The following is a 22,648-nucleotide window of genomic DNA, read 5'->3' as shown; positions in this document are numbered from 1 at the left end:
AACACTCTGGTCACTCCCTATTCCATTTAAAACACTATTGTTCTTCATACCACGGACTGCCACCTATACATACATATTTGTTTATTGGATTATTGTTCCTTCCATCAGAATGTAACTCATTGTGAGACAGGAATTTTGTCTTTTCTGTTCACTACTCCACAAGGTCTAGAACTTTCCTGGCACATGTTTCTGAATAAATTATTTTCAACATGATGGTGAATGGGATCAGAGGATGTGAAATCTGGGAAATCTTTTCTACACATTTTGATTCAGCTCCCTGACCAAGGATGCCCTCTGTACTCTGCCCTCATCCATAGATTTGAGAATCATTATTAGTGATACTGTCTAGAGCCATTGGAATTGATGTCATTGTCCAGAGAGCATATGTAAAGTAAGGAGAGAGGCATGTAAAGGCAAGAGTGAGAAATACCAATGCTCAAGGGGGAAGGCAGAGATGAGGATTCCACAAATGAATTCCATAGCTAGAGAGGTATGAAGAAAACCAGAATATGCTAGATCAAGGAAGTTCAGACACAGTATAATAAAGAGGGTTAGATCAGTGATTTCCAATGCTGCTAGGAATGAAGGCCTAGGCAAAAATAGGTAGAAGAACTAGTACTTCACAGTAGGAGAAACATAAATGGCTAGTAAACATGAAAGAAGCTACTCTTGCTAGTAATCAAAGAAATTAAGTCCCACTAAGTATCATATGGTAATGGAATTCTCCCAACAAGCAATCAATCCATTACTTTAAAAAAAGACATGACCATATCAAATAAAAAGCTGACATATATTTGGAAAAAAAATTTTAAATCCTGATGTACGATAAGCATGATACATTTACACTTTAAATCAACATGGATTGGAAAATTATAATCAGTAATTTGCATTGTCTTTTATTTCAATATTGCTGTTGTAAATATCAATTTGTACATTTTTCTGATTAATTCTGTCTTGAGAAACGTTTAGAAATATGGTGAAAGATTCACATACTGAGATGACATAGCATCATAACTGAGGCATATTTCTGTACAGAAGGCTGGCAGAGAGGCTTGCTATAATAAGAACCACACAGATGGACAATTGCCATTTTCTCTGACCCAACTTCTTAACCATGAAAACCTCCTAGGTAGCCTTCTGAATGCCTCATATCTGAGAAGGGTTTCTTCACAAGACAGGTTGTGTCCACAAAAGAGGATTTATTAAATTCGGAGGAAAAACACTCATATTGGGTTTGGTGACTGACCAAATGCCCCTGCTCTCTTAGCAAATGTCATCATTCAACTAAGCAGCACTCCAAGCAGGGACCTTTTGCCTCATGTTCTAAGAATACAATTAAAACAATGCTTGATTCTTAATGATTAGCAAAAGAAACCTACTGGCAGATTTAAACAGAAAGGTATTGAGTAGAATATTGAGCAGAGGTCTGAAGAATTAAGCTCAGGAACATGATGAAGGCTAGCCTAGATAACTCCTTAGACTCCAGTCAAATCCTGCACAGAGTCTGTTGCAAATGCTGAATCCTGTTCTGCTTCCACCAATACTACCCTTGGAAAATGGATATTGCTGCCAGGGTTACTTTACCACACAAATAGATTTCTCACTGTTTGTTTCACTTTTAAAAGCATTATTAGTTTTGAGTCAAAACCTGAGTCTGGTGCAGATAATGGAGGAAGCTTTGTCACATGTCTGCATCCCAGCAACAGAGGAGGCTTGGATCATGAGCAACTGATTTGTGGCTTCAAATTGTAGGAAGTGAGTTATGCCTTCTGCTAAGATTCACATGATGGAGAGTGCTCCAAAAGTGTGACTTACTTCACTCTGTATGACAGACTCTAGGTCCATCCACCTCACTACCAAATGTAAAATATATAGCTAGTGGGAAGCAGCCACATAGCACAGGGAGATCAGCTCGGTACTGTGTGACCACCTAGAGGGGTGGGATAGGGAGGGTGGGAGGGAGGGAGACGCAAGAGGGAAGAGATATGGGGATATATGTATATGTATAACTGATTCACTTTGTTATACAGCAGAAACTAACACACCATTGTAAAGCAATTATACTCCAATAAAGATGTTAAAAAAAAATAGAAACCATAAAAAAAAAGTGTGACCAATGCATTATTTAAAACAAAACAAAACAACAACAACAAAATGACAAGAGCCTATTGAACAAAAGGCAGATTAAAAATACACACTGGAAAATGTTATCAAGTGTTGAAAGACCTTAGCAAACATTCAGAATCTGCCTGATTCTGATGGAATTCAGATGGAAGGAGAAAAGGAAAGTAGTGAGATTTTTTATTTAGGTAAATCAAGAAATATTATTTCATTGATAGTTTTGATAAATTAAAAAATATAGGCTTAAACATAGTATTTAAAAAAGGTGAAGAAAAATAAAATAATAAAAACAACCTTCCAAGAATCACACAAAACAGAAAATAAATAAGAGCAAGAACAATCATAAGTGTAATAATAAATATACTAGGAAAGAAACCAAAACAAAAATTTACAGAATGGGTGAAAAATAGGAAATTCAAGTAAATTAAGAGGAATACTTATATAATTAAGTGTGGACTCTGAAGTGTCCCTATTTTGAATTCAGAACCAATTCTGCAATTTACTAACTATAGGACCATGGCAAAGTTATTTAAATATTTTATGCTTTAGTGTTTTTACTTGTATGATGGTATGCAAAGCACATCAAAGGAAAGTGGACTCAGAAGAAATTTCATGAACTTCAGTACATTTGTAAAAAATTAATGAAAATAGGTTAATTAAGTCTTTAATTCAAGAAGCCAAGAAGGAGAAAATAAACCTTTAAAAAAAGGAATTAATAAAGATAAGTAGAGAAATTAATGAGCTAGAAAATGTGAAATGTAAAAATATTTGAATTGGTAAATAAAATGGAACTGGCTTTTTACAAAACCAATAAGAAAAAAACCCTGAAATAGATGAATTTTTATACTTTAATTTAAAAAAATTTATTATAGTAGAATGTATAAAATGAACATACAGAAAAATATAGTCACAGATTAAAGGTAAACTGACAGAACAACATTTGCACATATGCTGAAAAGGATTACTTTCTTTAATATTGAGTTGTTTTTAGAAATCAACAAGTAAAATCTGAAAATATCCAGTGAAAAATAGGTACAATACATAAATATATAATTTTCAAAAGAAAGAAAATACAAGGATTTGAGCACCCAGAGTGGATAGCTTAGGTAAGAATCATCCATTACAGAGTAATGCCTTAATAAAACTTTTATTTTTTTTTCTGGCTAAGTGGGCTACATATTATAAAAATCTGTACACCAACCTAGGAAGCTTCTATCACCCATCACCAAAACCTCTTTTATACGGGAAGTATGAGTATGTGATAACAGAGCAACTCAAAATGATGTTCTCTGAACTTTAGGGAGATTAACCCACTCTATAATGCATGTATTTAACCAATCTTATTTAAAAACATAAATAAAATACATCATAATCTGAGAAACTGGGTGAGACAGATGAAATGAATAAGGCAAAATCAGATTAAATATAAATAGCAGAAATATATAAAGAGTTCAAATGTCTATATTGCTGTTTTATAGGCTTTGTATCATGGACCAGATTTGAGAACAGTTATAAACATGTATTGCAGACTAATCCATCGTGTTAAATATCGACTTGGTCTTTGGAGGACGAGACAAATTATAAACCTTACAGAGCTAGAGGAATGGATGGACAGAAAAAAATGTAGGTGATGCTGTCATTTCTGATTTGATTTTAGGTTTGGAATTATTTTAACCATTAATAATTTACATATAATTTACATATAATTACCCATAGACAACACAAGTAGGTGATATTTTTATTGCTGCAAGCTATTTACTTTTTAAGGTGATGTATATGTGGACTAATTTATTAGGATCTCATTCTGGCTAAACAAAAAGGAAATTTAAAGGAAAGATAGCTAAAGAATCAGATTTCAGAAAGAACATGAACCAGAGCTGCTCCAGAGATCTAAGGAGCAAAAAATAAGGGGCAATCTCTGTTTGCCTCTGGGGGATAGAAAAGATGCTATCACTTTGTGACTTTTTATTCTTGAGCTTTAAATTCAAATTCTAGGTTGGTTTAGCTTGAGTTATGTGTCCAACACTTTGCCTTGGTAGGGCAAAGAAATTTGCTTGGGAGTTGCATAGAAACTATATTCATTGGGGGGGAGGGAGTAGCTTCCCAAAGGAAAACTATATATTTATAACAGAAGAACAGTTAAAGGACACTGAGCAGACTAAACAACAAATATCCATTACATGTTGCTTATTAGTGTTGAAATTCTACGTGAAGAACAGGTTTTCCAATTTCTATCTTAACTTTCAGAGATCCTGATTTTTATTATATTTAATGAATTTATTATTGCTTGATTAAGATGGATATTACAGTCTGTTTCTTGATTAAAAAATAAATAAATGAGGACTTCTGGTTTCTGCTTCTGTATGTAAGGAGCTTGGAAGTCAACACTCTATCTTAACAACAAGTAAAAAAGCTGAACAGCTTAAAAAATCAACAACTCTTCTTGGATTCGTAAAAGAGGGGAGACACAGGGCAAACTGCTGCCCCTAAGATTGGAGAGATAGGCATACCAAGTCACAGCTTACCAGAGCAGAGACTCATGAGCAGAATCCGATGTGGGAACCAGTGCTGGGGTAAGAAAAATGAACTGTAATTGACAAATGGCTGGAGCACAATTCTGAGAGTTAAAAATTCCAGAGGATCCAGTCATAAAGGGGCCTCCACAATACTGTGATATTTACCTCCAGGAGCTCAATCAGATTCCCACAGTAAATATGAGAAAGCGAACCATTTTGAAATATGCCAGAGCACTCCATTCTTCTTAACAAGGCCTGCCTTCAGGGGAAACTAATTAACCAGAGCCTAACCTGCTGGGTATTATCAGAGCCTAATTAAACCTGTGGAAGGGAAATACCCAACTCCAGTCCACTCTGACCATCCTGTCCCACCTAACGGGGAAGAAAAAAACTGGGAAACATTCATGAAGTTCACAGTCCAGAGACATAGGCTCCATAAGACACTGAGACCTAATCATTAGAACACTTCCTCTCCCCCAGAACCTTATCACCACATTACTAAAGACCTTTTTACAGCAGTTTCTTTTACCCAATATGTCATGACTAGCTACATGTGTACTACAAGGTATACAAAGACACAAAAAACACAATTTGTAAAGACAAAGCAAACATCAGAACCAGACGTGGCAGGGATGTTGGAATTATCAGCCTGAGAATTTAAAACAACTATGATTAAATATGCTAATTATGCATAAAATAGACAGCATGCAAGAACAGATGGGGAAGGTAGGCAGAGAGATGGAAATCCCAAGAAAGAACCCCAAAGAAATGATAAAAATAAAAAATACTGTAACAAATGAAGAATGCCTCTGATGGGCTTCTTGGAAAGGTGGCTGAGGAAAGATTCTCTGAGCTAGAAATTATATCAATAGAATCCTTGAACACTGAAAAACAAAGAGAACAAAGACTGAAATAAAAAACAGAACAAAGTATCCAGGGACTGTGGGGCAACTACAAAAGGAGTAACATATGGGAATACCAGAGGGAGAAGAAAGAAACAGAAGAAATATTTATAACAAGAATAACTGAGAATTTCCCCAAATTAATGTCAGACACCAAACCACAGATCCATGAAGCCCAGAGAACACCAAGTGGAGTAAATTCTAAAAAACTACACCTAGGCATATCATCTTCAAACTATAGAAAATTAAACTAAAGAAAAAAATTCTGAAAGAAGCCAGATGGGGAAGACATCTGGCCTCTAGAGAAAAAAAAAAAAAGAATTACATTTGACTTATCCAAAACCATGCAAGTAAGAAGAATGGCATGAAATAGTTAAAGTGTTAAGAGAAATAAAACACCAACCCAGAATTCTGTACCTTTAAAAATTATACTTAAAAAAAATGAAGGACTTTCTCAGACAAACAAAAATTGAGGGAATTTGTTGCCAGTACATCTGCCTTGCAAAAAGTGTTAAAAGAAATTTCTTAGAGAGAGGGGAAATAATATAGGTCAGAAACTCAGACTACAAAAAGTAAAGAAGAGCACTGAAGAAGAAATAAGAAGGCAAAATAAAATATTTATTTTTCTTATTCCTAAGTGATCTTACAGATAACATGTTCAAAATAATACTGACAATATACTCAATTACAATATACATATGTAGCTTAGGTATAATTATATATGCTAATATATGTACGTGTATGTATAAGTGAAGTGAATGACAGCAATTATACAAGGGATGGGAGGGAGGAATTAGGATTATTTTGTTATTGTAAGGTATTTGCACTACCCATGAAGTAGGATAGTGTTATTTGAAAGTGGATTTAGATTAGCTATAAATGTATCTTGTTAACTCCAGGGCAACCATTAAAAAAAAAAAAAAAAAAAAAAAGTATAATAGATATGCTTTGAAATGAGAGAAAATAGAAACATATAAAATCCTCAATTAAAACTACAAAAGGCAGAGAAAAATAAGAACAAAGAACAAGGGCAACAAATAGAAAACCTATCGGATATAGTAGATATGAATCCAAATGTGTCAGTAATCACTTTGAAGGTTAAATGATCTAAATCCACCAATTAAAAGACAGACATTGTCAGAGTGGATCAAAAAACACAACCCAATGGTATGCTGTCTACAAGAAACCCACTTTAAATATAAAGACATATATAGGTTAAAAGTAAATGGATGGAGAAAAATGTACCATGCTAACAATAATCAAGATAAAGCAGGAGCAGCTATATTAATTTCAGACAGAGCAGACTGCAAATTAAAGTTATCAAAGGTGAAGAAGAGCATTACATAATGGTAAAGGGGTCAATTCTCCAAGAAGACATTAACAATTGTAATTGTGTATCTGCCTAACAACATAGCATCAAACTATGTGAGGCAAAAACTGATAGAACTGCAAGGAGAAATAGATGAATCCACTACATAGTTGGGCAAAATCCAACACCCATTCATAATAAAAACTCTCAGTAAACAGGAAATAGAGAGGAACTTTCTCAACTTGATAAAGACTATCTACAAAAAAACTACAGCTAACATCATACCTAACGTGAGTAACTCAGAGTTTTCCTACTAAGATCAGGTACATGGCAAGGATATCCTCTCCCCCCACTCTCTCTCACCACTTCTTTTCAACATCATACTGGAAGTTCTTGCTGATGCAATAAAGCAAGAAAAGGAAATAAAGGCATACAGATTGGGAAGAAAGAAAACTATCTTTGTTTGCAGATCATATGATCATTTGTGTAGCAAATCTGAAAGAATTGACAAAAAACCTTCTGGAACTAGCAAGCCATTTATATCAAGGTTGCAGGATACAAGGTTAATATACAAAAGTTAATTGCTTTCCTAGATACCAACAATGAACAAGTAGACTTTGAAATTAAAAACACACTACCACTTACATTAGTACCCTCCAAAAATGAAATACTTAGGTATAAAGATAACAAAATATGTATAAGATCTTTATGAGGAAAACTACAAGACTCCAGTGAACAAAATCAAAGAACTAAATAAATGGATAGATATTCCATGTTAACGGATAGGTAGACTCAATATTGTAAACATGTCTGTTCTTCCTAACTTGATCTATAGATTTAATGCAGTCACATTCAAAATCTCAGCAAGTTATTTTGTGGACACCACCAAAATGATTCTAAAGTTTATATGGAGAGGCAAAAGACTAGAATAGGCAACACAATATTGAAGAAGAACAAAATTGGAGGACTGATGCTATCTGACTTCAAGATTTATGATAAGGCTACAAGTTCAAGTGTGGTATTGGTGAAAGAATAGACAAATATATCAGTGGAACAGAATAGAGAGCCCAGAAACAGACCCCTATAAATATAGTCAACTGGTCTTTGACAAAAGAACAAAGGCAATATAATAGGGCAAAGATAGTCTTTTCAACAAATGGTGCTGGACTAACTGGGCATCCATGTGTAAAAAAATAAATCTAAACACAGACTTTACACACTTCACAAAATTAACTCAAAATGAATCATAGACCTAAGTGTAAAATGCAAAACTATAAAACTCCTAGGAGGTAACATAGGAGAAAACCTAGATGATCTTGGATATGGTGACTTTTTAGATACAACACCAAAGACATAGCTCATTAAAAAAATAATTGATAAACTAGGCTACATTAAAATGAAGAACTTTTGCGCTGTGAAAGACAGTATCAAGAGAATGGGAAGACAAGCCACATACTGAAAGAAAATATTTGCAAAAGACATATCTAATAAAGAACTGTTATCTGAAATATACAAGGAACTCTTAAAAGTCAGCAATAAGAAAGCAAACAACTTGATTAAAATATGGGCCAAAGATCTCAACAGAGACCTCAGTACAGATAACAAATAAGCATATGGAATGATGTTCCACAGCATTTGTCATCAGGGAAGTGCAAATTAAAACAACAAAGAGATACCACTACACACCTATTAAAATGGCCAAAATCCAGAACACTGACAGCACCAAACACTGGCAAGGATGTGGAGCAGCAGGCACTGCTATTCGTTGTTGGTGGGAAAGCAAAATGATACAGCCATTTTGAAAGACAGTTTGGTGGTTTTTTATAAAATTAAACGTACTCCTACCATACAATCCAGCAATCATTCTCCTTGGTGGTTAGCCACAGGGGATTTATGTCCACACAAACCCTACACATGGATATCTATAGCAGCATTTTCATAATTGCCAAAGCTTGGAAGCAACCTTCCAAGCTTTTCCCTCCATTAGTAGGTGAATGGATAAATAAACTGGTGCACCCAGACAGTGAATATCATTTCGTTATAATAAGAAATGAGCTGTTAAGCCATGAAAAGAAATGGAGGAACCTTAAGTGCATATTACTAACTGAAAGAAGCCAATCTGAAAAGGCTACATTCTGTATGATTCCAACTATCTGACATTTTGGAAAAGGCAAAACTGTGGAGAAAATAAAAAGATCGATGGTTGCCTGGGGTGGGATGGAGTTGGGGGAAGGATGAATCAGCAAGCACAGAGGAGTTTTAGGACCATGAAACTATTTTGTACAGTGATGGATACATGTTATTATACATTTGTCCAAACCCAAAGAATGTACAACACCAAGGTAAACTACTGGCTTTAGTGATTATGATGTGTCAGTGTAGGTTTATTCTTGGTAACAAACTCACCTCTCTGGAGTTGGTGCATTGATTAATAATTGATAATGGGGGGGGAATTATGCTTGAGTGGGGGGGTAAAGGATTTATGAGAAATTTCTGTATCTCCTTCTCGAGTTTGTTTTAAACTTAAAACTGCTTTTGCATGTGCAGACTCAGTTCCTGGAGAAAGATGGCAACAGCCAAGAAGCAGAAACACGACGGGTGGGTGAAGATCGGCCCCTACATCCTGGGGGACACGCTGGGGGTCGGGACGTTCAGCAAAGTGAAGGCCCATAGAAACTTAGAATCCTGAAATTAGAACATTGGAGAGGAGGCTGTGAGTTGACTTCTGATAGTCTGTGAAGGATGAGACACGACTTCAAAAAACAGAAAACCCTAGGAGCTGGAACATAATAGCCTGGGAGCAAGAAGTAACTCCCATGGATGTCACTGTGTGAGGGTACAGGGAGTAACTGATGCTCATACAAGGTGAACATTTGCTTGGTTCCCTGTCATCATTGTGTTACATTTAAGAATTCTTGGATGGGACTTCCCTGGTGGCACAGTGGTTAAGAATTCACCTGCTGAGCAACTAAGCCCGTGTTCCACAACTGCTGAGCCTGTGCTCTAGAGCTCACGAGCCACAACTACTGAGCCTGCATGCTGCAACTACTGAAGCCCACGCGCCTAGAGCCCATGCTCCACAACATGTGCACCGCAATGAGAAGCTTGCTCACTGCAACGAAGAGTAGCCCCCGCTTGCCGCAACCAGAGAAAGCCTGTGTGCAGCAACGAAGACGCAACGCAGCCAAAACTAAATAAATTTATTTAAAAAAACCAACAGCAGCTTTTGTAACTTTTCTTTAAAAACGAAACAAAACTACAACAACAAAATGATCCAAGTAAATTATTTTAATTGGAATCAGCAACTTATTGCCTTATAAAGTAAAAGTGCTACATTTTTGGTAGTTTCAGCTAGTCATAAAATGTTTATTTTATAGTGGACTGTAAGTTCCATGAAGACAAGAACAGTGTCTGTTATGTTCATTAATACATACCCACTGTTAACAAATGCTTGGTTTATCAGAAGGGCTCAAAAATATTTTTTGAAAGGATAGTTTTCATTAAGCTTATTAATTATGCTAAAATTATGTACCAAAAATATTTATCAATAACCAGAATTCTTTGAGTTAAAATGCCTCCTTTTCGGTGGCTAGAGGTTGAGGAAGCAAGAAGCCAGAGAGAGAAAGAGATTCTATGTATGTCATGGGACTCTGATCAGTTTCCCCAGTCCAACAGCCTGGTTTCTAGAGAAAAAAGCAGGAAGGAGCAAAGTATTTGAGAGATGAAAAGGCAGAAAGAGAAAACAAGTGAGAGAGGCAGAGAAAGAGAAAACTCTTTTTTCATTAGGAAACTGCTGGGGCTTCTTTTACTTAATCCTTTAAAAAGTGAGAGGGAGTACAACTGTCTTATTTGGGGAAATACTGTTAGCAGAATGGAGAAATGAGTCAGGGAAGAGATGGAAGGGAGAAAAAGGTGCATCATCCAGCAGATTACCCTGTGGGCAACCAGAGCTTAATCCCTCTAGGGAACAGTGTAGCCATCTTGCCTCAAGTGCTGTGTCTTTACCCACCAACTCCCCCAGTCAGAGATGAAGGACTGCTCCAGTGGGAGCCTTGATCGCCTGGCACTTCTGGCTTGCTGCACAGGTGGGCAGAGTGGAGTCCTGCAGCCAGAGGGACCCCTTAGGCAATGAAATGCAGATGCTGGCAATTTAAATCAGGTTAGCATGCACAGACATGTAAGGGACAAGGCAATATGAATGGAGACACCAACAGCAACTGCTCTAGTTTGCTTGTTAGAATAGAGAGAAAAAGTCATAGAGATACTAAATAGACATTTATGTTTATTTTCTGCTGTGTTTCAGAATCTGGAATAGCTACTCGTATTCAGACAATCACTAAATGCTTCTTGAACTTGTTGATGTCTTATGACTGTCCATCTCAACTGAATGAGTGGATGAGTGAATGGATAGAAAATTGAAGTCTATATGGTTGATTGTCGGGATGATACATTAACTTCTGTTAGAAACCACTCTGGTGCCCTTTGTCACTGGGAGCTCGTATTTCAGAGCTAAACCTGTGCTGAGGACAGACCCTGTCAACTTGTAAATGCTGATTAACAATCAGCTTTATGGGGCTAATCCATATACTTTAGAATGGAGACTCAATTTCACCTTTTTGAAAAAAAAGTAAAATGGAGAACTACACTTACAAAACACGTGCATCAGTTCTCTTGGTCATTATCTAAACCCTGTCTAATGCCAAGTATGGGAAATAGGTGAGGGTTGGCCCGACTGAATGATTTTCTGGGGAAGCCTTGAGCAAGGAGTGACAAAAGACATTAAAGTAGGAAGTAGGAATGCATGAAGTTACCAAAAAGTAGATATTTTAAAGGCAAAATCAGCAGTAGAATAAGCAGTCCAAAGTGGAATCACCAATTCAAGTAAATAGTTAGAATGTGGGTAGAAGTCAAAAAGAGATGAAAAAATTATGGAAACTAATCAAAACTAATAAAAAATGAATGCTGAAATGGATCAACAGAAGTCAGGCCCCTAGAAGCCCTGAGCTATGTCTTACGATGTGGTTTGAACGTTGATATATGTAGAGTCTATGGACAACTGTCATGTAAACCAGGCCAGAGGATGCCAGTATTCTCTTTGGTGAAGCAAAACCAAATTTCCCTCCTTTGGAGTGGGGGAGGGAGAAGCATGCCCACTTCCTCTGCCTGCCCCAGGAGGCTGACATGGTCCTACTGCACTCATGGAGGCTTATCTCCAGACATCAAAATAAAACTGGAGTGAAAGTGTCTTCAAATCCAGATCACACTTTCAGGTGGGGTGTATACTTGATATGTTATTTACAAAGAAAATATTTTATCTTTTTTTCCTTGTAGTCTATGAAACAATGTTTGCTAAAAGAGAAGATTGGCGAGGATTAGAAAGAAGTGAGCTCCTTAAGTACTTCAATGACTGTGGTCATTTCCCAATGCACCAGCAAATTGATGAGGTTTGGGACCTGGTCCATAGAGGTAGTTTCTCATTTCATTTTTTGCTTTCTCCTTTCTTTCTTTCCTCCCTATTTTCCTCCTTTGTTCTTTTCTTCCTTCTCTTACTTTCATTAAGCTTGTCTTATAAGTCCCTTTTTTTCAAATTTTTAAAACCTGATTTTAATATTTATGAAAGAAGAGATTAAAAGAACGGGTTAGGGCTTCCCTGGTGGCGCAGTGGTTGAGAATCTGCCTGCCAGTGCAGGGGACACGGGTTCAAGCCCTGGTCTGGGAAGATCCCACATGCCGCGGAGCAACTAAGCCCGTGAGCCACAGCTACTGAGCCTGCGCGTCTGGAGCCTGTGCTCCACAGCAAGAGAGGCCGCGATAGTGAGAGGCCCGCGCACCGCGATGAAGAGTGGCCCCCGCTTGCCACAGCTGGAGAAAGCCCTCGCACAGAAACGAAGACCCGACACAGTCAAAAAAAAAAGATTGTTTAAAAAAAAAAAAAAAGAACAGGTTAAAAGAAGTTAATATGGTAAAATTATTTTTAGAGAGGTACAAGAGATTCTTTAGCTTTTTAAGCTTTTAATGTAGTTTTGATACAATATAAGTTATGTCAGGATATATTTTAAACCACCATGTATTTTAAATACTGATGCTAAAATGATTTCTGCTGAATAGATTTGTTACCAAAGAACATAGTCAAGTTTAAATGTTTAAACATTATAAATTATTTCAATACAATAGATTTTCACAGTTAGAAAATCATTTCTTTTCTGAACAGTCAATAAGTGAAAGGATAATATTGTTTTTGTTTGGGAATATTTAATAAGTTAAATGGAGCAACATTTCTCCCTTCTCTAAAGATTAGTAATGGAGAGGAAATTGTCACCAAGGTATGGGAAATCTCAATGAATTTTCCTTAACTCCTTAAGATTCTTCTCAGCATTTCTTTCTATGTCCACACTAATGCCATGGCTGGCTGCCATGTTTAGAGATGATGAATGATGTATCCGTAATTTAATTGAGAGGAAAAGATAAACAAGCAAAACAAAATATTTCAGGATCTTTTTTTTTTTAATAGAGGTGAAGGGCCCACATACCAGTAAGAAGGTATGATTAATGTCAGAGTGACAAGGTTGAAGCTTCATTATAGGTTGAAGTTCTCTTCCTTTGTTAGTTCTTAGTGTAATTATCTAATTCTTTACCTATGTATGAACTTTGCTTTGCCACTGCTGAATCCCTAGTACCTAGAAAAGTTTTCTAGACTCTTGGTAAATATTTGTTCACAGTCTGGAGAAGCATCCAGTTCACTTTGGATGTTTAAGCAAATTTTTCCTGATGGCAAAAACATTAAATATTTATTATAGAAAATTTGGGAATATAGAAATATATAAAATTACCAACAAATAGCAATTAACATTTGATGTTCATCATTCCCAGTTTTTTTCTATGCATATAACATTTTTATGAAAATTGGAATTTTCTAAATATTTGAAAATCTACTTTTTTGCTTAACAATACTCATTAATTTCCAAGCCATAAGTATCTTTTACAACATTATTTATGATAGAGTAATAACCTATCATAAGGGTATTCTGTATTTACTGTTGTACATTTAAATTCTTACCATTTTTCTTTATAATAAATAATAATAAAATTTAAAAAAATTGAATGCAGCAAAATAAAATCAATTAGGGATTTCAGAAACTTATACTGGTTAGTGTTGGTAATTTAAAATATGTTTTTCTTCAAATTAACAGTTTCATAGTGATATTTTCCTTCATTGATTATTTTGAAGTATGTCATAAAGGCTTAGGTTTAGAGCATGGATTAGTATTAGCTTGCCTGGATTTATTTCCTGGCTTCAGCACTTACTAGCTGTATGTCTTTGGACAAGTTATTTATCTCTGCTATGCCTTACTTTATATATATGTAAAAGGAATATAATACTGTCTAAGTCATTGGGCTGTAATGAGATTAAAATGAAGTAATTAATGTAAAACATGTGGCCCATTATAAGTGCTCAATAAATGTTTGCTATTATTATTCTTAAATAATTCTTAAGTATACTTAAATAATTATGAAAAATAATTTTCATAATTTTTATTTTGAAAATGTTAAAATGTTGAACCTAATTGTTGAATGATGTATTTCTATAGAGATTTTTGTATTGAATGTTATCCACTGGTTTCCACCCATATCATCTCTTGCTTACCATAATGACCTGTGTGCTAGAGAAGATGATATGCTCATTTATGTTCATTTTACAAATGAGAGAACTGAGACTTAGAGACCTTTTTAAGCTCATTAGGAGAGCAGAAACTATCCCTGGTCTCTTCAAGTCAAGTTCAATGCTCTTTCCATTTACTATGTGGAGTAAAATTTAAAAGTTCAGTGTTACAAAAGCATAATTAGATAGATGGTTAAAATATTCTTGACAGCAAGTACTGCCTTTTATTGATCTTTCACAGACTAGATAATGCCTTGCAATATAGTAGGTTTTCTATAAATGATTTACTCGATTAAATTTCTTATTAAAACTAGAATTTTCAAAAGAACAGTTAGTGTAAAACATACTGTTTTTATTATAATGCCTAAAATTGGGAAGCTTTCCTTTATAGAAAGAAGCTACTCTAACATAATTCAAAATATATGTCCAATTTTGCTGCTACATCCAGTTCAAAAATTCTAGTGGTTTATAAGAAGCTTTAATTTAAAATGGAGATATTCTAAAATAATGGAAAGAAAACAGAAAATTTATGGGAAATGGAGCTAAATTAATGTTTTTTGCTTGCTTCTGCTAAGAGAATCTGATTTTATGCATTTTGGATTGTCAGTCATCTTCATTCATACTGACTTATTTGATTGTGGATAATAGCTCCAGATGTGCAACCTACACATTTTTTCATCCAGTAGAATATTTCACCTAACCCATATGTACTTAATTAAACTGATTAACTTCGTCAGTGTATGACACCAAGTAGGTCAAAGTTCCAAAACTGTCTGTATGTGTTCAGGTATTTTTAGCTTTTTTTTTTTTTTTCCATTTTTTTTTCTTATCACTATGGTAACAAAAAATTATGACTGAGGATGTGATTTTTGTCTGAAAATCTTCCTTTGGGATAATGAAGCCCCTTCAGACTGCATGTAGAGGCTGATCTTAAAAGCTGAAGACTATACAAACATGAGAACCTCTACTTGATATTCATTTACATCTCAACAAATGAAACTAATAACAATAGGATGGCATATCTCAAAGGAAAGAAAATCATAATTTGGTTCTATATTATCTATGCTCATATCTAACTAATTTTTAGAAGTTTGAACTTTGAAGGTTTTCCAGTGTTTTCTCAACACATAAATAGAACTTTTAGTTTGTTTTCTTCAATTGAAATGAACTCAACAATGAAGACAAGTCCACTTTCACTGTGGAGCCCTAGACAAAAATGTTAAAACCTGAAATACCCTCTGCATCTGAAGAAACAATGGTCTGAGATAGGATATGGATTATTTCAGCCTCCCTGACTAGTTGGTGGCAAACTGTAACTGTATCCTGGGCCTCCTGCTACTCAGGGCACAGCTTTGCCCACCACAAGCAGACAACACTGGATTTTCTGTTATTTTCTCAAGATATGGCTTTATGTTATTAAATGGGGAGCATATAATGAGTTTCCCCTAAAATTGTTTTCATATGAACAAGCTCTCTAATAATAAGATTTTGATTATGCATAGAAGGGATTAAAGAGGATTAAAAAAGATAGTATTCTAGGGCATAAGAAATTCTAATGATAAAAGAATGCAAGGAGATTGGTTCAAGATGGCGGAGTAGAAGGACATGCTCTCACTCCCTCTTTCAAAAACACCAGAATCACAACTAACTGCTGAACAATCATCGACAGGAAAACACTGGAACTCACCAAAACAGATACCCCACATGCAAAGACAAAGGAGAAGCCACAATGAGAAGGTAGGAGGGGTGCTATCACAATAAAATCAAATCCCATAACTGCTGGGTGGTTAACTCACAAACTGGAGAACACTTATACCACAGAAGCCCACCCACTGGAGTGAAGGTTCTGAGCCACACATCAGGCTTCCCAATCTGGGAGTCGGGCAACGGGAGGAAGAATTCCTAGAGAATCAGACTTTGAAGGCTAGCAGGATTGGATTGCAGGACTTCGGCAGGACTGGGGGAAACAGAAACTCCGCTCTTGGAGGGCACCCACAAAGTAGTGTGTGCATCGGGAGCCAGGGGAAGGAGCAGTGACCCCATAGGAGACTGAACCAGACCTACCTGCTAGTGTTGGAGGGTCTCCTGCAGAGGCGGGGGGCAGCTGTGGCTCACCAAGGGACAAGGACACTGGCAGGAGAAGTTCTGGGAAGTACTCCTTGGCATGAGCCCTCCCAAAGTCTACGATTAGACCAACCAAAGAGCCTGGCTCCAGTGTTGGGTTGCCTCAGGCCAAACAACCAACAGGGAGGAAACCCAGCCCCACCCATCAGCAGACAAGTGGATTAAAGTTTTACTGAGCTCTGCCCACCAGAGCAACAGTCAGCTCTACCCACCACCAGTCCCTCCCATCAGGAAACTTCCACAACCTCTTAGTTAGCCTCATCCACCAGAGGGCAGACAGCAGAAGCAAGAAGAATTACAATCCTGCAGCCTGTGGAACAAAAACCACATTCACAGAAAGATAGACAAGATGAAAAGGCAGAGGGCTATGTACCAGATGAAGGAACAACATAAAACCCCAGAGAAAGAACTAAATGAAGTGGAGATAGGCAACATTCCAGAAAAAGAATTCAGAATAATGATAGTGAAGATGATCCTGGACCTCAGAAAAAGAATGGAGGCAAAGATCGAGAAGAAGCAAGAAATGTTTAACAAAGATCTAGAAGAATTAAAGAACAAACAAAAAGAGATGAACAATAAAATAACTGAAATGAAAACTACACTAGAAGGAATCAGTAGCAGAATAACTGAGGCAGAAGAACGGATAAGTGACCTGGAAGACAGAATGGTGGAATTCACTGCTGTGGAACAGAGTAAAGAAAAAAGAATGAAAAGAAATGAAGACAGCCTAAGAGACCTCTGGGACAACATTAAACACAACAACATTCACATTATAGGGGTCCCAGAAGGAGAAGAGAGAGAGAAAGGACCAGAGAAAATATTTGAAGAGATTATAGTCGAAACTTCCCTAACATGGGAAAGGAAATAGCCACCCATGTCCAGGAAGTGCAGAGAGTCCCATACAGGATAAACCCACAGAGAAACACGTCGAGACACATAGAAATCAAATTCGCAAAAATTAAAGACAAAGAAAAATTATTGAAAGCAACAGCGGAAAAATGACAAATAACATACAAGGGAACTCCCATAAGGTTAACAGCTGATTTCTCAGCAGAAACTCTACAAGCCAGAAGGGAGTGGCATGATATACTTAAAGTGATGAAAGGGAAGAACCTACAACCAAGATTACTCTACATGGCAAGGAGCTCATTCAGATTCGATGGAGAAATCAAAAGCTTTACAGATAAGCAAAAGCTAAGAGAATTCACCACCAAACCAGCTCTACAACAATTGCTAAAGGAACTTCTCTAAGTGGGCAACACAAGAGAAGAAAAGGACCTAAAAAACAAACCCAAAACAATCAAGAAAATGGTAAATGGAACACACATATCGATAATTACCTTAAACATGAATGGATTAAATGCTCCAACCAAAAGACACAGGCTTGCTGAATGGATACAAAAACAAGACCCATATATATGCTGTCTACAAGAGACCCACTTTAGACCTAGGGACACATACAGACTGAAAGTGAGGGAATGGAAAAAGATATTCCATGCAAATGGAAATCAAAAGAAAGCTGGAGTAACAATACTCATATCAGATAAAATAGACTTTAAAATAAAGAACGTTACAAGAGACAAGGAAGGACACTATGTAATGATCAAAGGATCAATCCAAGAAGAAGATATAACAATTATAAATATATATGCACCCAACATAGGAGCAACTCAATACATAAGGCACCTGCTAACAGCTCTAAAAGAGGAAATTGACAGTAACACAGTAATAGTGGGGGACTTTAACACCTCACTTACACCAATGGACAGACCATCCAAACAGAAAATTAATAAGGAAACAGAAGCTTTAAATGACACAATAGACCAGATAGATTTAATTGATATTTATAGGACATTCCATCCAAAAACAGTAGATTACACGTTCTTTTCAAGTAAGCACGGAACATTCTCCAGGACAGATCACATCTTGGGTCACAAATCAAGCCTTGGTAAATTTAAGAAAATTGAAATCATATGAAGCATCTTTTCTGACCACAACGCTATGAGATTAGAAATGCATTACAGGGAAAAAAACGTAAAAAACACAAACACATGGAGGCTAAACAATACGTTACTGAATAACCAAGAGATCACTGAAGAAATCAAAGAGGAAATCAAAAAACACCTAGAGACAAATGACAATGAAAACACAACAATCCAAAACCTATGGAATGCAGCAAAAGCAGTTCTAAGAGGGAAGTTTATAGCTATACAAGCCTACATCAAGAAACAAGAAAAATCTCAAACAATCTAATGTTACACTTGAAGGAACTAGAGAAAGAAGAACAAACAAAACCCAAAGTTAGCAGAAGGAAAGAAATCATAAAGATCAGAGCAGAAATAAATGAAATAGAGACAAAAAAAAACAATAGCAAAGATCAATAAAACTAGAAGCTGGTTCTTTGAGAAGATAAACAAAATTGATAAACCATTAGCCAGACTCATCAAGAAAAAGAGGGAGAGGACTCAAATCAATAAAATTAGAAATGAAAAAGGAGAAGTTACAACAGACACTGCAGAAATACAAAGCATCCTAAGAAACTAGTACAAGCAAATCTATGCCAATAAAACGGACAACTTGGAAGAAATGGACAAATTCTTAGAAAGGTATAGCCTTCCAAGACTGAACCAGGAAGAAACAGAAAATATGAACAGACCAATCACAAGTAATGAAATTGAAACCGTGATTAAAAATCTTCCAACAAACAAAAGTCCAGGACCAAATGGCTTCACAGGTGAATTCTATGAAACATTTAGAGAAGAGCTAACACCCATCCTTCTCAAACTCTTCCAAAAAATTGCAGAGGAAGGAACACTCCCGAACTCATTCTATGAGGCCACCATCACCTTGATACCAAAACTAGACAAAGATACTACAAAAAAAGAAAATTACAGACCAATATCACTGATGAATATAGATGCAAAAATCCTCAACAAAATACTAGCAAACAGAATCCAACAACACATTAAAAGGATCATACACCACGATCAAGTGGGATTTATCCCAGAGATGCAAGGAATCTTCAATATACAGAAACCAATCAGTGTGATACACCATGTTAAGAAATTGAAGAATAAAAACCATATGATCATCTTAATTGATGTAGAAAAAGCTTTTGACAAAATTCAACACCCATTTATGATAAAAACTCTCCAGAAGGTGCGCATAGAGGGAACCTACTTCAACATAATAAAGGCCATATATGACAAACCCACAGCAAACATCATTCTCAATGGTGAAAAACTGAAAGCATTTTCTCTAAGATCAGGAACAAGACAAGGATGTCCACTCTCACCACTATTATTCAACATAGTTTTGGAAGTCCTAGCCATGGCAATCAGAGAAGAAAAAGAAATGAAAGGAATACAAGTTGGAAAAGAAGAAGTAAAACTGTCACTGTTTGCAGATGACATGATACTATACATAGAGAATCGTAAAGATGCCACCAGAAAACTACTAGAGCTAATCAACAAATTTGGTAAAGTTGCAGGATACAAAATTAATGCACAGAAATCTCTTACATTCCTATACACTAATGATGAAAAATCTGAAAGAGAAATTAAGGAAACAATCCCATTTACCATTGCAACAAAAAGAATGAAATACCTAGGAATAAACCTACCTAAGGAGACAAAAGACCTGTATGCAGAAATCTATAAGACACTGATGAAAGATATTAAAGATGATACCAACAGATGGAGAGATATACCATGTTCTTGGATTGGGAGAATCAATATTGTGAAAACGATTCTACTACCCAAAGCAATCTACAGATTCAGTGCAATCCCTATCAAATTGCCAATGGCATTTTTTACAGAACTAGAACAAAAAATCTTAAAATTTGTATGGAGACACAAAAGACGCTGAATAGCCAAAGCAGTCTTGAGGGAAAAAAACGGAGCTGGAGGAATCAGACTCCTTGACTTCAGACTATACTACAAAGCGACAGTAATCAAGACAATATGGTACTGGCACAAAAACAGAAATATAGATCAATGGAACAGGATAGAAAGCCCAGAGATAAACCCACGCACCTATGGTCAACTAATGTATGACAAAGGAGGCAAATATACAGTGGAGAAAACACAGTCTCTTCAATAAGTGATGCTGGGAAAACTGGACAGCAACATGTAAAAGAATGAAATTAGAACACTCCCTAACACCATACACAAAAATAAACTCAAAATGGATTAGAGACCTAAATTAAGACCGGACACTATAAAACTCTTAGAGGAAAACATAGGAAGAACACTCTTTGACATAAATCACAGCAAGATCTTTTTTGGTCCACCTCCTAGAGTAATGGAAATAAAAACAAAAATAAACAAATGGGACCTAATGAAACTTAAAAGCTTTTGCACAGCAAAGGAAACCATAAACAAGACGAAAAGACAACCCTCAGAATGGGAGAAAATATTTGCAAATGAATCATCGGATAAAGGATTAATCTCCAAATTATATAAACAGCTCATGCAGCTTAATATTAAAAAAACAAGAAGCCCAATCCAAAAATGGGCAGAAGACCTAAATAGACATTTCTCCAAAGAAGACATACAGATGGCCAAGGAGCACATGAAAAGGTGCTCAACATCACTCTTTATTAGAGAAATGCAAATCAAAACTACCATAAAGTATCACCTAACACCAGTTAGAATGGGCATCATCAGAAAATCTACAAACAACAAATGCTGGAGAGGGTGTGGAGAAAAGGGAACCCTCTTGCACTGTTGGTGGGAATGTAAATTGATACAGGCACTATGGAGAACAGTATGGAGGTTCCTTAAAGAACTAAAAATAGAATTACCATATGACCCAGCAATCCCACTACTGGACATATACCCTGAGGAAACCATAATTCAAAAAGAGACATGTACCACAATATTCATTGCAGCACTGTTTACAATAGCTAGGACATGGAAGCAACCTAAATGCCCATCAACAGACAAATGGATAAAGAAGTTGTGGTACATATATACAATGGAATATTACTGAGCCATAAAAAGGAATGAAATTGTGTCAATTGTAGATACGTGGATGCATCTAGAGACTGTCATACAGAGTGAAGTAAGTCAGAAAGAGAAAAACAAATACCATATATTAACGCATATATGTGGAACGTAGAAAATGGTACAGATGAACTGGTTTGCAGAGCAGAAATTGAGACACAGACGTAGAGAAAAAACGTATGGACACCAAGGGGGGAAGGTGGGGATGGTGGTGTGATGAATTGGGAGATTGGGATTGACATGTATACACTGATGTGTATAAAATGGATGACTAATAAGAAAATAAATAAATAAATAAACATTAAAAAAAAAACAACGCAGAATTATCAGAGGTAACATGTTACAAAAGCCTTATTTTAAATTACTTCTAAAAAAGGAAGGACTTCCCTGGTGGCACAGACGTTAAGAATCTGCCTGCCAATGCATGGGACATGGGTTCTATCCCTGGTCCGGGAAGATGCCACCTGCCACGGAGCAACTAAGGCCATGCACCACAACTACTCAGCCTGCGCTCTAGAGCCTGTGAGCCACAACTACTGAGCCCCCGCTCTCCACAACTAGAGAAAGCCTGTGTGCAGCAATAAGACCCAACATAGCCAAAAATAAGTAAATAAATAAATAATAAAAAATAAAATAAAAAATAAATTTAACACATTCTTATCATAAATCATTTTGAAAATGCATACTAAAAGCAAAGATGAAATGAAAAATACTGACAGTTTTATGATTCAGAATGACTAGAGGTCAACTGCAGCAGGTAGCCAGGTCTTTTAAAGATCTCTTAGTGCCACCATAACCATTTGGGGAAAGTGTCTGGCAATCTGTCTTCTTCTTTTTTTTATATATAATAAAAATGTGATCACACTATGTATTTATGTTGCTGGTACAAATCTCAATCCTTGAACTCACTGTTTCTCTATAAGGAGTTAATTTTTATTTCTAACCTCCATCCATCAAGCTTTAATTTCAGTCAGTTTGGCTTTTCATTGTCTTTTTATGAGGTTGTGGCC

At 36.1% G+C, this 22,648-nt stretch overlaps 1 protein-coding gene across 1 annotated transcript in view; it reads left to right on the top strand.

Annotated features, from left to right (window-relative positions):
• IQCM (IQ motif containing M) overlaps positions 1-22,648 on the top strand; it is a 371,389-nt gene that overhangs the window by 154,083 nt on the left and 194,658 nt on the right. The window contains exons 12-13 of the mRNA XM_036853473.1: positions 3,600-3,744; positions 12,180-12,314. Coding sequence (XP_036709368.1) covers positions 3,600-3,744; positions 12,180-12,314 — 280 coding nt within the window. The remainder of the gene's footprint in view (positions 1-3,599; positions 3,745-12,179; positions 12,315-22,648) is intronic.

This window comes from Balaenoptera musculus, chromosome 5 (genome assembly GCF_009873245.2).
Source record: "Balaenoptera musculus isolate JJ_BM4_2016_0621 chromosome 5, mBalMus1.pri.v3, whole genome shotgun sequence".
NCBI classification, from domain to species: domain Eukaryota; kingdom Metazoa; phylum Chordata; class Mammalia; order Artiodactyla; family Balaenopteridae; genus Balaenoptera; species Balaenoptera musculus.
Note: the sequence above shows the minus strand (reverse complement) of the source record. Positions and strands in the feature narration are given on the sequence as shown.